Genomic DNA, 16,126 nt, shown 5'->3' with positions numbered 1-16,126 from the left:
TTTTTAAAAAATGAAGGAAATGCACCTCCTCTGTGCAGACTCCCTGGGTCTTCAAGCTCCTTTTAATCTCCAACAAAATTAAGTGTGCCTTCTTGAGTCCCACTCCGCATCTTCACTGACTTCATTTGCCCTGTGTTGTAGTTAGTTATCTCCCTGTGGTAGGACTGTAGACCTCAAGGGTCTCATTCATCTTGGGAGTCCACCTAGCACCCTGTGATTCCAAGTGAGTGCTCTGTAAAGGTGATGTCCTGAACTTTCTTTCTTAAAAGACTTTAGGAGTGTATCAGCTAAGCAGCACAGCTGGAGTGCTCCTTTCTGCTAGACGGAAGACCAGCTGTGTGTAGCTCTGAGTTTAGACCCAGTTTCCAACACAGTGACTTGTATAACATCCCTTAGCCTCCATTAGTCCGGGTTTCATTATCTGCAGAATGGAGATTATAATCCTGCTTTTCAAAGGTGGTTGTGAGAACCAGAGACTACACATTACAAGCCTGGCACAGAGAATGTGCTCAGGGGTGACCACTCTACAGTGCTCCCACATTTCTGGAAAAGCACAACAAAGTCTGAAGCACCACCTTGGCGCACCCCTAGTCAGCATACATTGTGCCCTTCTCTGCACCAGCCACGGGCCAGGCACCAGGAGATGAAAGGAAGACAGACTGTTGCTGCCTTGTGGAGCACACAGTCTCCTGTGCAAGGAGACCACCGTCCCCTATGTGGCTACCACAGTCCCCAGGCCTAGAGCTGCTGCCAGTTCCAGGGAAGGCTGGACTCCGGGAGCACCGAGTAAGCAGTCAGCAGAAAGAGGGGCTTTAATGAGCCATCAATTATTCCCAGCTCTCTTGGCACCCCCAATAGAAAAGGAGGGAGTGAAATCATGAGAAAGGGGACCAAAATATACAGGGAAAAGTGCCCTGCTGGGCTTGCCTCATCAGCGCTTTCCTGAGACCTCAAGGGATACATCAGCTGTCATCATGCCAGCAAAACTCAGGAAATATGTAGGCCATAAAATCAAAGAAAAAAGCTTGCATCTAATTAGTATATTAAAAAAGAAAAAAAAGAAGCAACCCAAACTGAAAAACGAAATTAAAATCAAAGAGGACAGTCTGATGAGCTGCTTTTCTTTATGAGGCTTTGTTTTTTGGTGCTTTTTGATGGAGTGAAGGGTGGAGGGGGGTGGGTGAAGGCTTCTAACAGGTGGGCCTGAGCAGAGCCCAGCCGCCAACACCCCCCACCCCCGCAGCCGCAGTACTGCCCTGAGGGTGCTCGCTGGCTGCCCAGAGGCAGCCACACCGCTTCCCTGGGGCAGCTGTGCCAGTGGAAGGGGGGTCGAGAACATCCATTATAACTTTAACCTTCCATCTGGACAGAACTCTTTGCTTTTTTAGTGGCCAGCGTCCTGTAAGGGCCTCTTTGATCTGGGCAATGGCATCTAATTCCCAACTTTAACTATCACCTCCTCACAATGACTTCAAATTGCCCAAACCAGCATGTCTCCTGAGCACTAATGAGAATGTCCACTGTTCGCTGGCCAACAGGGGTTGGCGCTCACTACCTATACTTCAACATTCATCATGTACCCAACAGAATTTGGGAGCCCTGCCCGGCACATGCCCAACCCCACCCATGCTCCAGCCTCCCGCAGGCCTGCTCGGCCTCTGCTGGTGGGGCCAGAGTCCTTCCGCAGTCCAGTGATCCGTCCTACCTGTGCTCCTCTGCTCCCTCTGCCTGGAATGTACCTTTCCCCCTGGGACACCATCCCCAGTCCCGGGAGGAGCCTCTCCCTCTGGGATTCTGTGGTATGTCCTTGCCTCCATTCCACTCACTCCCTTAGCACACTGTTCACAACCTCAATGCAGCACTTATCACATTATAATTAGTTTCAAGTATCTCTCCCACCAGGCTGTGAATGCCTCAAGGATATGGATCTTGTTTCTTACTCTGTATCTCTAGTCCTAGACAGAGAGCCGGCACCCAGCAATGCTAGCTGAGTGGTTGCTGGGGTGTGTCTTTCACTGAGCTTAAATTCCGGTTGGTCGTTCATACATCTGTGTCTTCCAGAAGATTATGAACTCCATGAGGGCACCGTGTGACACTGCTGTACGACACCTTAGCAGCGCAGAATCTAGCACTATGCCTAGCCTTGAGGAGAGTCTCAGTAAACATCTGCCAAATTAAATTCACATAAGGGTAGGGTTTAATTCCACAATGTTTCAAATATTCAGTGGGTTCCCATTACGTGCCTGGCATTGCTGTAAGTGCTAAGGAGACATGGTGAACAAGCCAGACAATGTTCCTACATCACGGAGCTTACATTTTAATGTATGAGACACAGAAAATGAGTAAACAAGACATAAATAAAAACAATTACAGATTGTGATAAGGGCTAGGAAGGAAATAAACGGTGCTGTGATGAGAAATCACAGATGGAGAGAACTGGATGGATTCAAGATTGAGTTTGGAGGAGAACTGGCAGATTTACTAATGGATTGGCTGTGAAGGGTGCTGAGAGAACTGAAAGGCTGGACTTGGGTCTGGAAGGATAGGACTGAGGGCCTAGCAGAGATGGGGGTGTGGAGGGAGGGGGGAAGAAAGTAACAGGGAGAAAAACAAGAATAGTGAGAACGAACACAGCATCTGTGTAGGGCTCTCACCTGCACGCTGGCCCAGACACTCAATCAAACAAATACCTATTCAGCATCCAGTTCACTGGGCGCTTTCCTAGGCATTGGGAGAATAAACCAGGATCTGAGGGAGACAGAGGCTGGCTCATGACAACTGAAAATTCTAAATAACCTGAGGTATATGTGGTAGGATTTCAGAAAGAAAAACACTACCTACTGCACGCCAGTATGTGTTAAAAACACCTTTTCTTTCTCAGAAGATCACTGTTTTGATTACAGGGATGGAAGTGCAGGGAGAAGCCGAAAATGCGAGAAAGTAGAGCTGAGAGTAATAAAAAGTTCTAATTGAACATGTGGGTGTTAAAAGTAAATGCCATTTAAAGACTGGAGATGCAAATCCCCACAGCTACACCTTGGGGAGGAGGCAGCCTGGCACTGAGCAGCAGTCAGGAGATGTGATGCTGAGAAGAGCCGGGAGCACCTGGATGACACTGTGCTAGGCGAGATGCTGGGCCACATTCATGATTGGGTTCCCCCTTTCCTCGTTCTCTTAGGGAGGAAATAGATTCCAATGCCTCAAATTCCCCATCTGCAAAGTGGGCGCAATAAATTTACCATTTCCACCTGCCTGGGAGAGCTACACCAAGCATGTGTTTCCAGCCTCTATGCCTTCACTCACATTGTCCCTTTGGTCTGGAATGCCCTTGTCCCAGACTCTAAGACCCAGCTTAGTGCCATTATTTTTACAAGGCTTCCCATGGGATTTTAGCCATGCCTCACATATAATAATGATATGATAATCATCATAATACTTCATAATACTCATAACAGCTGACATTACTGAAAACTTATTAAGGGTCAGACATTTTCCATATATCACCTCATTTAATCTCACCCATATATCAGGTCACAGAGCAACTGGATATCTTGCCTGAGGTGACACAGTAAATAGCAAAGCCAGGACTCACTTCCAGGAGCTGGATCCCAGAGCATACGGCTCTTAATATCTCTTCACTTTATGATCTGTATTATTTATCTTCACATTTCATCTCCCACTTGTAATGGGAGTTACAAGCCACTTACAGGCAAACCATTTGAGTAAATCCGGCCTAATCTGATACCTTAAAATGGAGAGAACAAGGGCCAGAAAAGGAAAAGGAAAATTTGTCTTTGGTTACGCAGTCCATCCTGACTCTTTCTGAACTCTGGTGTCATCAGTACTGTTAAGTCCCACCATGTGTCAGTCTGTGCTATGTGGCCCGAGGGCGGGGCTGCACCACAGAGCTCAGGCCAGGCACCCTTGTGACTGAGAACTTGCTTACCAACTGGAGGCCTCTCAGGAGCCACTGCAGCTGAGGCAGGTCGAGACAAGGCTGCAATAGTATGCGCGGGGCTCCCTGGGGTAGGTGAGGGAAGGTGGAAAACTCACCTGTCCGAGCACTTTCCATGTCCCAGGACTGAACACTTGTCATATAGTAGCTCATGAACCTGTGCAAAATTTCTTCTAGATCTCACTCAGGATGCTGGGGGAAGGCAGGGCTGGCACAGGAAGGCAGGCATGCTCTTTCTCCTGCACTATATTGCCTCAGATTTCGCCTTGTATAATTCCCAGTATTTCTTGTTACTTTCTTACTTTTTCCCCTAAGAAAGCAATTTCCTTCTACTACATGTAGTTTGGAACTGGACTATTTCTTGTTTTGTCTTTAAAAAAATTTTTTCAAGCAAATATTTCCAAGCCCTAGTGCTTCTTGTTTGTTGCATTTTATAAATTCTGCACCTGAGGGCTGAGAGGTAGGGAATAACGAGGTTAGTCTGCGGTGACTAACCGGCACACGGTGAACCAGAAAACACACTCAAGCCTGTGGTGCCGGCAATGCTGTGCCCCCAGTTCCAGGGATACTGACAGAGACTCGGAGAGTAAGAAGCTCATCTAATCCCCTGAAGCCCCAGACATAACCAGCATCCAACTCACCCTTAATGATGTGCCTGACAATTTTGATGGAGCTTCCTCGCATGTTCAGGATCTGGTGAACTCTCTGGCGAATCTAACAAGAAAGGGGAAGAGTGGAGAAAGAGAGAAAAAGCATCATTTGTCCTGGTGGACACCAGAATATGCCATATTGGAAGTATTCACCTCACTCCCATCTCTGGACAAGAGGGCCCATATTCAGGGAAGAAATTCAAGGAGAATGTGGATCCACTTCTTTCTTTGAGAGTCTCTGCCTCAGCAGATGGCATGGAAGGAGGCAGGGATGGCGAGGCCCACTGGGGAAGGCCCTCCTACCTGGGGGACACTGGCATTGCAGATCTCGGCCATGATGTAGCAGATGTGCTGAAGAACAAAGAGGCCTGCATCCAAGCGCCGAAGGTAGAACTCATCCTCAGTGTCATTGTCTATGATTTCTCCACGCCGGACCATGTCCTAGAAACGCATGAACATGTGGGAATAAAAGCTTGACAACGAGCAGAGGAGTAAAAAATAGGCTTCTAGTCCATCCACAATACACAAAGAATTGCAACTATTAACAACAACAAAAGAAAAACCACTCCACCTTGATTTGTCTCCTACTTCTCCCATTATTCTGAAGTATCTTTCTAATGTTCTTATTGTTAATGAACTAGAGGCCCAGGAAGTCAAGGTTAAAGTCTTCTTCTATACCTGACTCAAGGCTGAAATGATCTCATACACGTATTCAACTTAAAAAAATAAGCTGATGGGGACACTATCTGCTTCTATTCATTCTTTACTCTTTGGTTCTGACCTCCATAAATAAACCTCTCTATAAGATATACTTAACTCTTTCTCTTCCAAATCAAGTTAAACACAGGGAAGAGAGGTCCCCTTTCCCCATAACCCTGTCTTGGTATCCTGGTGAAACTGATGGTACAAGCGCCCAACTGATGTGTATGAGCCCCTTTTGACTCACATTTTGTCAGCAGCAAAATGCTGCCAACCTTTCTGTTTCATTTCATAATCCAACACTCCTCTAGGCCAAAGCCCTAAAGGGGATGCTAGTCTCCTTCCTAAACCTTTGTAACCCCAGACTTATCAGACTTGCTGTCCCCATATCTATTCCTCTTTAGTGGATTCTTTTTTAAAACCAGCTTTCTTGAAATACAATCACATACCATACAGTTAACCTGTTTAACAGCCTTTTACGTGTTCAGAGTTGTGCACTCACCATCAATCCCTGCACATTTTCATAACCACTGCCTGCCCTCCCCCCCTCCCTGAGCCCCACACCAGCGGGTTGGGATCCCCTCTGCCAAAGCCCTTCTCCCCGTCCCAGGGCCTCCGCTGCCTTCCTTCCTAGGGCTTCTAGGCTACCTCTTCAGCCCACCCTGTTTTTAAGATACCTCTACCACAGAGTCTTTCTGGATTATTTAAAGCCGGCAACTCCTCCTTCCCCAAAGGGCTGAGAGCACCCCGCACCAGCCACTCCATGACACAAGCTCTTCTTGCACATCATTTTCACAGATTTCAGTCATCATCAACTCCCTCTGTTTCTCTAACTCCCTTTACTTTATGAGGGTGAACTGTGAGCTCTGTGAAAGCAGGGGCTGAATTTGTCTTCATAACCCCAGCTCGGTAAACATCCATGCAGTGAATGAAAGGAAAAAGACATCTCTGTTTTGAGCTGTCAGCTCTCAGGAGAAAGAGCTGGGTGAGAGATGCCTTCTGCACAACTAGCAGACTGGCCCAAGGAGGGAGGTGCTTAATACATGTATCTGATGACAACACCCCATTTCGTAATTCTGTCAGTAGTTTTATGGCCAGGGTTTCCTCTGACAACTCAGACTCCTGTCACTGACGGAAGCCCTGGGGACCCTACTTTCCACTCTTCCAAACTCGAAAGACTTACCATTGCGGTCATCAATCTCCAACAAGAATCCTTCTGAGACTATTTAGATGCAGATAACGCACTTCTTTATTTATCCAGGGGGCCAGCCTGCGGCAACACAGGGCTACTTCTCATCTCCTTCCTAAAGGCTTCTGTCGAGGCAAAGGAGGGCTGCAGCCTTGCCACACCCTGCACTGCCAGCCAATCACCACCATTAATTCCTAGCTCCATTTAGTAGCAAATTCCTTGGTAATCTGGTAATAGTGTTAATGTTCACGAGGTAGTCATGGAGCATTGGACTGATGCCCATGGAGTTTAAAAATAGAAGGGCCTCTTTAGTTTCTCATTTACTCATAATCATAACTTCCTGCTCAGAACTCCTAAGTGTTCAGCAGCTGGGGGCACAGGAAGGAAAATTACTCCTGACTTCCACTCATGCAAAAAGCATTTGCTGCTAACACTTTACATTTCAGTAATGCTGTAGAGTTTAAAGTGTTATTATATATATGGTCCTTGATACCAAAGTTAAAGAGAGCAGGGAAGGGATTATTAATCCCATTGTACAAATTAGAATCCAAGGCACACAGAGGTTAAGTAAGTTGCTCGTAATTACATAATTACCAGTTACTAGAATATGCACTCCCTCGGGATAGGAATCCTGTCTGATTCATCTCCGAGAGGGAAATGGATAACTTGATGCAGAATGTTCAGATCCCAGCCCTGCTAAGTGCCTAGTGGCAAGGACGTCATTTTAAGCGTCTGGTTAAGGCACAGAAAGAATGAAAATGGAGGTAAGGGGATGCCGTAGTCTTAGTCGTGAAGGAGCTGACTATCTGGGGAGGTCACAATGGCCAAAAAGTAATGGAATACAGCACACCCACAAGTTAAAAATGATTACAGAGGTAGTACTACTGATCAGTGCTGGTTAAGATTCTAGGGCCTCCTGAGACAAGGGACTTTTGGTTAAGATTTCAAGGCTCATGATGAGCAGAGACAGCTGAATAATGCCTTAAGAAAGAAGGCCTTCCTGTGGTCCAAGGCCTTATATTTCAAAAACTTACGTTGTTCACACTTTCTGCTCACTAGCCCTCCCCATAAACACAGCACAAAAAGGCCTGCCCTCCCTTTTCTGGCCTCATCTTTCCATGTAATATTCTTCCCAACACTCCCTACCCCATCTCTATCATAATATATTTAAAGTCTAAAATGTGATGTTCCTTTTCTTGAGATCTCTGAAACTTCTCAGTTTTCCAACTTGAAATCTTTTCCAACTAGATGTGATTTTTCAGTCCTTAAAACCCCCAAGCCCTGGATTTGTACCTCTTTTATGGCACTTCCCATGGCCTGCCTTGTGACAGTTACTCATATGTGTGACTCCTTCCCAGGGAGGTTCCTTAAAAGTAAGAGTTGTGTTTTACTTCTATGTACTTTAGAGAGCACCTTGTATGACACTTTTTGCATAGCAGGAAAAGCACTAGTCAAACGGGACTGAAGAAATGCAGGCCAGAGTTTAGTACTATTTTATGAGCTGTGTGCGCTAAGACTTGTGTGGATGGGGTAGGAGAAGAAACATCAGGAGACGGTGAGGGGCAGTGCCTTGGAGGGCTAGCTGGTGGGAGGCCTGAAAGCTGGCCAGAGGAAAGAGATACAGTGGGCTGCAACTGCACTATGTGGGAAAATGTTGAATGAGAATACACAAACACCGGCATGATGGACACACTGGCCTAAAGTGCTGAGAGGCAGGCAGTGCACACAGCTGGGGGGCCCAGTACCAGTCCATGTGACAAGTAGATCAGACATGGAAGAAGGGAGAGGAGAAGTAAGGTTTCAGGCCAGGTATTGTATGATGTGCTGGTGGTAGCAAAGATAAACAAAACAAGCCACATAATCAAAGAGATTATAGTCTAATAAGGTTAACAAATATGAACAGATTGTCAACTTTTTAAATGTAGTAATGGCTATTATAAAGGACCTCTCGAACTGTACTGAGTGGTGGGGATACTCAGGAGAAGGACACACTAAGTCTGTCTGGGGGAGTCAGGAGAGTCAAGGGAAATGTAACATTGAGGTGAATTCTGAAGGGGTCTGACAAGCTGGAAGGACATTCCAAGCAGAAGGACTACTGGCATGGATAAAGACATTAAAAGTCGGCTTGGCTACAGTGACAGAGAACAAGAGTGGAATATCGGTTTGCTAACAGAGAGAAAGATTAGAAAGGAGTAAGGGAGTTTTTGTTTTTGCTTATTAGATCCTAGCTATTGGCAGATCTTATTATTTTTGACTGATTACTACATACTAGGCATTGTGTGAGGCAGCCCCAATAATAACCACTGATTTCACCATCTACCCACCTGGGAGCAGCCGGTGTTTACTGAGGGCTTATTATGTGTCAGACATAGTGCTAAGTGCTTTTAAACTCCTTTACCTCTCATGAACACGGAGAGGCAGGGATTACTACCCCCATTTTAGAAGAGGAAACTGACGCAGGCAGAGCACCCTCCCCAGGGCTAGTGGGTGGCAGAAATGGGATTCAAGCCCAAGTCTTTTCTTTTCATACTACCATTCTCGTGTAGGCTTCAGAGTTGTCTAGAGGACAAAGGAAGATGCTAAGTATGAGTGGTAGCTTAGTGAGATTACATTTCTTCAATTAAGACAGAACTGCCCCCTGGTGATTTGTCCTTTTTCACACTCTTCCCACAGTCTGATCTTTTAACCAGATACATACTCGATCTTCTAGTTTCTCTAAATATTGTCAACTAGAAAGGATGGATTCACGAGAGCAATGCTAAGCCCCATTTCTCCTCTTTCCTTATAACTTTTCTTCTTTCCTTACAACTGACAATGTTCAATTCGACATTCTACTTTTAGACATACAGCCACATGATTTCAAAGTGAAAATTTCAAATGTAGATCTGAGATACGACTATAACTCATTTCCAAGAAAGGCATCACCGTTGCTGTGTTGAACATGCACAAAGATGAAACAGAGATTGGTTCCTAAGAAGTTTCTGCTGTGACAGTTTGAGAAGCATCATAGCAAGTTGCATGCAGAAAAGGGGACTGCTGTCAGAACAACACCTCATCTAGCCTGTTACAACTCTGTGGAATGGAATATTTACTGCTGAATGGATTCAGGGAAGTTGAGCTCAAAGGTATACTCTGTTTAAAGGGAAATAAAAGAAGCAGGATGATTAGGTATCATTCTGACAGAAAATAAGAAAGTTTGGGTACAGTTCTTTTAGGAACATCTTCTCAAGTTTGGTCTATGTTAAAAAGAAATGGGATGGTATGTCACCTTTACTGTCCACCCTTGTGCTACTATGTGTGGACAGCGTCAACTTATTATAAATGGATCAAAGAATTTCTGGCTCCTTTTCTGGGATTCTAAGATACCAGATTAAAAATCTGATCTTGACATGAGGAAGCAGAGCTAGACATCTGGAAGACCTTCTAAGGGTGTCTGATACTCCAAAAGGGCTGACAGTACAACTCAACTCAGGATCACCTGGCAAGGATATGGTCTTTGCGGAAGTAATATGAACATTCTAGGAATTAAATAAACACCACCACAAGCTTCTCCCCACCCCATTATCTCTCTCTTTAAAGTCTCCAGAAGAACTGAGGAGTCTGATTTAGAATAGTCTGATGGTCATGCACTATTAAGACCTAAGTAGACTTGCTTCACTAGCAGAAGGGAGGAACTGAATTACGTTCAATTGACCAATGAGACACATTTCAAAAGTGACTATACAAAGAAAAGAGTGAAGCCAGCTGGCCCATGCAGAGATCAAACCTGCAGCTGAACCTCATTAGGACATGGGTACTGAACTAATATGTCACAAAAATCTCATTCTAAAGAAGGTACCCAATCTCCCCTACCTTCTTTCCCTCTCAAGAGATGCTCTAACAGTACAAGAAGCATTTAAGTTAGATCCTGGGGCTTTTCTGAACCATGATGTATGGATTCTACAGACAAGTTCCTTTGTGAAGGCAGGACAGAGTACCAAGCAAAGGGGATCAGATCCCAGCTCTAATACTAACTTACTAGGATCCTTAGGCATTTAATTTCTCTTGGCCTTAGCTTCTTTGCTTGGAAATAAGAAACCTGAACTGGATCAGGGAAGGGAAGCAGGTTTCATTCAGAGAGCCATCTCGAATTCCCTGCAACAGCTACAGGGAAAGAGCTTAGTGGGAAAGCACACTGAAACCACCCTGCAGTCCTGCCCTGACTGTGGGATGGACACTGGCAGACGCTGTGCCTTTGTCTTCTCTGGTCTGGTGCTCTTCAAAGTTCCTTTTAGCTCTGATAATCCATGGCAAATCTAGGACTGAAGCACCTCTATAAGCCGATCTCATAGACTGCTGCCTGTATCTGCGTACATGGAGGCACTGAAGCTGGTGACTGACAGCGCTCCCAGATGGTCGGAAGAGCCCCCGTAAGAAGTCTCCCGGAGGAGACACGAACCATCATCTCAACAGGACGTGACGGTCCACAGCGACAGTTAGCTCATCCTCTCATCAATAAATTTCCTGTGACAAAGAGACAACCCCTGGATCTGCTGTTACAGTAGAGAGGCCATTTTAAGACAGTTTGAACATGTAAATCGAGTGCTCTTCAAATGGAAAGATGATTAATAGAGTTTAAAGAGAAATTCCAAAAATCTAGTAGCTTCCTTTTCAAAATTTAAGAGTGAAAAATCTAGATATACATTGATACATTGAATTGTATTTGAAATAAGACAGGAGAGTTAAGGTTAAAAGTCTTCCACAAATTCAGTCAACTCTGACCTTCAAGAAGGTGAAGGTGACTGTTCTCTCCGTGAAGCAATGACAACAACATCCAATATGGCATTTTTTACTTTTCAAAAGCAGAGCATCCGCATTAACCTCTCTTGCTGTATGTGCCCTGTGTTGGATGTGTACAGTGAATATCATTTTCAGATTTCAGATGGAAAAATTGAGACAGATGTCAAATGACTATCACTGAGCTTCAGTTTAGAGACTCAGGTGGAACATGATTTCCTAGTCCAAGACCCTTTTCTATTTGTTCTTTTACTCTGGCAAGAGATGGGTAGCACAAATGGGGATAATAACAATAGCAAAATTTCCTCAGTCCTTACTGTGTGCCAGGCATGGTGCTGAGCACTTCCATAGACTTCTCATGTTCCCTCATAAGAACCCCAAGAGGTAGGAATTATTATGATTTCCACTTTTCAAATGGGAAACTCAGAATTAAAAGACATGAAGTCTCTCCTAAGGTAACAAAGCTCACAGTTGAACAAGTTTTGGAGCAGGATAAAAACCCATACAAGTTTGGCTCCAAGCCTGTGATCATTTCCATAGTTAAAAAAGGAAAAAGTCTATGTTTTATAGACCTTACCTACTATTTGAGCAAATAGGATTTTTTTCTCTTGATATGGTATTTGGGGACTAATGCAAACCAGCAGCATTAAATGTAAGGTCATCTAGTTTCTTGGCCAGTCTTTTCCTTATAAATTGAAGAAACTTTAAAAAAAGAAAAAAATCTATAGCTAGACCAGCAAATTCCACATGCAATTTGGGAGAGTTAAAAAAAAAAAAGACACTCTGAAAGGTTTTGTTTCGTTCATTCCATAAGAGATGGTTAGAATAAAAACTTAGATGGTAATTCAGTGAATGGTGCATTAAGTAGAACAGATTGCAATTCACAGCAGCATAAGTCTGTTTGGGGGCTGCTAAAATAAACAGATTCATCTCCAACAATACACAAGGAGGTGGTACGTGTGGTGTCAAGGTGCCATTTCTGCAGGATTGTGTGTGTGTTTTCCCAATACCCCAGCCACATCCTCACTTTAAATGTTAACCTGTCATTGGGAGCACTACCAAATCACCACCTTTTCATGTACCTCTATCTCAGCAGGCAAGTCGTAAGCCTCCAAATGAGCAGAGGATTCTAGTCTGCCCCTGACAGGCAGTGAGCTGCCCCTCTTTGATGGAAGGGGACAGTCATAGGAGAAGCTGCAAGGAAGCCAACAGGAATCCCTCTTGACTTAGTAAGAGGGGACATAATTCAGAGCCCCTACTGAGGTCACAGATACCATCTGTAGTCATGGGCAAAAATTGCCCCACCATTTAGAAACAGCCAATTTCTTTTTTTCTTCCAAAGTGAGGGGAGAATTTAAGCCATGGGAGAGACAAAAAGGTAGAGATGTGTGTATGCCTATGGTGTGTGATGGCCCATAAATAACCAAAACCAAAATCTGCCTCCAAGAGCTTCTAAAATAAGGCAGACTGTCAGAGAATGATCCTAGACACTTGAGGGCATTTTTAGCTGGGGAAACTGAGGTTGGAGAATTAGTAAAAGGAATTTCTTTTTTTCCTGTTTTTGAGAATACACAGCTAACTGATAGCTCTGATAAGAATCCATGGCTCTCAGGCACAGACATGCCCCAAAAGGAGAAACTATGTGTCAGGCCAGGCCTACCACACAATCATGTGCCAGGTTTTTACAGTCTCATTAACCTTCAAAATGACCTTCTGATAAATAAAGTTTCTAAGGAAACTAAAACACACAAAGGGCAAGTCATCTCCTAAAAAAGAGTTTGTATGTGGCAGAGCTGAGATTCAACCTTGGACTATAAGACTTGAGGGTTCATGTGCCTTCTATGTTACTGTGATGCCTCCATCACACATGTATCTTCAATTTCTAAATTTACTGGAAAAAAACAAAACAAAAAACACCCAGACTGCTCATTTGAAACTTAACAACATATAGGTAGCCTTGAGAGAATCAGGGCTTCCTTAAGAGCAGATACAATAATGCAAGGCCAGAAAATGACAATCATGTTGCAGTTGCAAAGACAGTAAGATAAATCCCTGTTTGTGAAGACTTAAGTTTAGAGGGAGAGAGGGACAAACGCACAGGTCAAAATACCTTGATGACAGCTACCATTTACGGCATACTTCTTTGTGCTGGGCACTATTCTAAATGATTTATATACATTAATTTACTTACTCTTCCCTGCAAACACAGAAGATGGTACTGTTATTCTCCTCCTTTTACTGACAAGGAAACTGAGCAGAGAGTTTGAGTAACTTGCTAGAACTACTGAGCTAGTAAGAGGTTGTGACAAGATTTGACTGATCTCAGGCCTGAGGCTGCAGCACACAGGAAGCCCTGAGGTGCAGGGAGGGTTTTCTGCAGGAACTGACACTATATACTAAGCAGCATACTTGGTACAGGGTAGACACTCAACACATATTTACTGGCTGACTTTGTGCCAAAGCTCTTCAGGATCGACAGAAATTACCCAGCCACAGGAAAGGGGTAGGGAAGAGACGGCACAGAGAGGCAGTCTAGGCAGAGGAGATAACAATGGGCAAATGGCTAGAAGGTTGAGCAAGTACAAGTTCAGGGAGGCACACGTGGCACAGAACGGCTGTTGCACATCATGAAAGGGAAGAGTGGTGAGGGGCACGGCTACAGCTGCGGCAGTGGTTGAAGATGGAAAAGGCACCACAAGGCTGCCTGGGGGGGTGAGCCGGAGTCCTAGAGGTAATTCAGAGCGAGTGCACGCTGTGTTTAAGTGGGAAGTGGCACAACTGAGTTTTAATTTTAGAAAAATCTCTAGTTACTGTGTAGGAAATGAATTGGAGGGGACAAACCTAGAGAAAGGCAAACTCCTTAGTGAGGAAGATGCTGCAATAATGCAAGAAAAAAAGATGATGGCAGTCTGAATTTAAGTAGTGATCATAAGGACAGAGAAGAGTGGAACAGGTTGCAGGAACGTCAGAGGTAAAACCTCACCAGATGGATGCACAGTGAGCAGAGGTGAGAAAGGAGTACACAGGTGATGGCCAGGTGTTTGACCTGGTCAAACTGGTGACTGCCCTGGTGTGGGACAAGGAGAAGGGTTTATACAGGGGTTAGGGCCACAAACTTGCCTTTGGATTGACTGAGCCAGAAAAGCCTGTAGCTGTGACCAATGCGGTGGCTCCATCAGTCTGCAGAAACTTGGAAGTCCCTGGGATAGCCCTAATCTTACTAGACCTTGCAACAAGCCTGTAAGGATAACAGGGGAAAGCCTATGAAACCCACTGAAAGAGAAAAACAGAATGAGAAAAGCAAAACAGTACTCAAGGCTATACTACAAGATAAAGGGCAGAGTTACAAGGGCAGAGTTCAGGCCTTCTGACTTCCCCTCCAATGGCAGAAAGGAAGGGGGTGAGCAGAGAGGCAACAGGGGGGAAACAGGCATATGGCTCAATCTGTGGGTGTCTAGGAGAGAGGGGAACAGCACCATGTCCCCCTCCCCCCACCATCACCGGCATCCAGTGGCTCCAAGCTATGTTCTGGCAAATTCATGGACTGAGAAAGTTTAAGAACTACTGAAGTTAAAGAACAGCTGAGAGGAACTCTCAGCAGGATTCTCTTTTTAAAAGCATGCCCCAGATGCTTCTAGCACAGTCTGCAGAAGAATCAATGGCAGTCTCATACTCTCTTGCCTGTATCATTATCCAGTGCTTCAGGATGACGTACCTCACATATTCACTCCTGTGTTCTACCCTCTTTTGTACAAATCCTTAAATGATTTCAAATGCTAAGGAAATAGTCAAAGTCTGTTTCAGATATCAAGTCCTGTGGATACACTGTTTTATTATAAGGAGTCCATCTTTCACTTTTCAGGATAAAGCCTGGAATGATTTAACTGTGGCAAAATTAGCATGCAATTTGTAAGTCATTATGGTGCAGAGTATGTGGTGAGAACTTTATTGAATAAACCTGCTGAGTGTAATTTTCCCAGGAACTAAAAAAAGGAAAACTTTTCTCCAAGGCTCTCCTCCCTCTTTTAAAATCCTTGCCAGTACATATATAATTATGGCTTACTTCTGACATTCAGAAACAAGGCATCTCTCTCTGTACATTAACCCAACAGAAGCCAGGTGGAAACAATGATAAGTCAGAACATCTTCCCAAAGACAGGGACCTTGGTATTTTCTGGGCTTCGTGTTGTCTGAGGGGTCAGGTGAAATCTGCTGAGACCAGCATCCTGGATATTTACAGATCAGGGAGAACTGCTGCTCACTACAAGAGTCTTAAGAATTAAATGCCCTTTTAAAGTTCGGGTCAAATCTTGTTAACCGGGAACCCGAGGGTATGTCCAGATACACTGTAGCCCTGGAATGGAAGAGACACTGAATGTAACACGAAAGCAGCACACCACTGCCCAAGCCATGGACCGATTCGTTAGTCATGGATTACTGCAGCAGTGTGATCTGAACTGAATGTGTATAAAATTATCAGTTTGTCCTGTGGGCTCTTCTAAGTAGGAGTATTTACCTTGTTGAATATTGCTGTGGTTATGCTATAGAATCTGCATAGATGTCCTTTGATATTTTTGATGATGGGGCTAATCATAGAGAAAACAAAAATTAGGGTTAAAAATGAGAGTTAAGGAATAAAGTAGAGAGCCCAGAATCCTCTAACTTCCTTAATATCCAAGGACAATTATTACCTCCTGAGTAGCGGTCCTTCAGTTAGTGTACGTCAGTCACTATGTAAGTCCTAAGAATATGATGAACAAGACAGATTATAGCACCAGAGATACAGAGTAAACAAATAAAATAAAGTAATTACAGGTTATGAGGAAGCACTGGGGATGGGGGTGCTACTTTACATAC

General features: G+C 44.4%; 1 protein-coding gene across 1 annotated transcript in view; it reads right to left on the bottom strand.

The window, feature by feature from the left end:
- CTNNBL1 (catenin beta like 1) overlaps positions 1–16,126 on the bottom strand; it is a 178,572-nt gene that overhangs the window by 6,180 nt on the left and 156,266 nt on the right. Inside the window, exons 14-15 of the mRNA XM_036902319.2 lie at positions 4,909–5,046; positions 4,597–4,669 (exon numbers count right to left, since the gene is read on the bottom strand). Coding sequence (XP_036758214.2) covers positions 4,597–4,669; positions 4,909–5,046 — 211 coding nt within the window. The remainder of the gene's footprint in view (positions 1–4,596; positions 4,670–4,908; positions 5,047–16,126) is intronic.

The sequence above is a fragment of the Manis pentadactyla genome, chromosome 5, assembly GCF_030020395.1.
Source record: "Manis pentadactyla isolate mManPen7 chromosome 5, mManPen7.hap1, whole genome shotgun sequence".
NCBI classification, from domain to species: domain Eukaryota; kingdom Metazoa; phylum Chordata; class Mammalia; order Pholidota; family Manidae; genus Manis; species Manis pentadactyla.
Note: the sequence above shows the minus strand (reverse complement) of the source record. Positions and strands in the feature narration are given on the sequence as shown.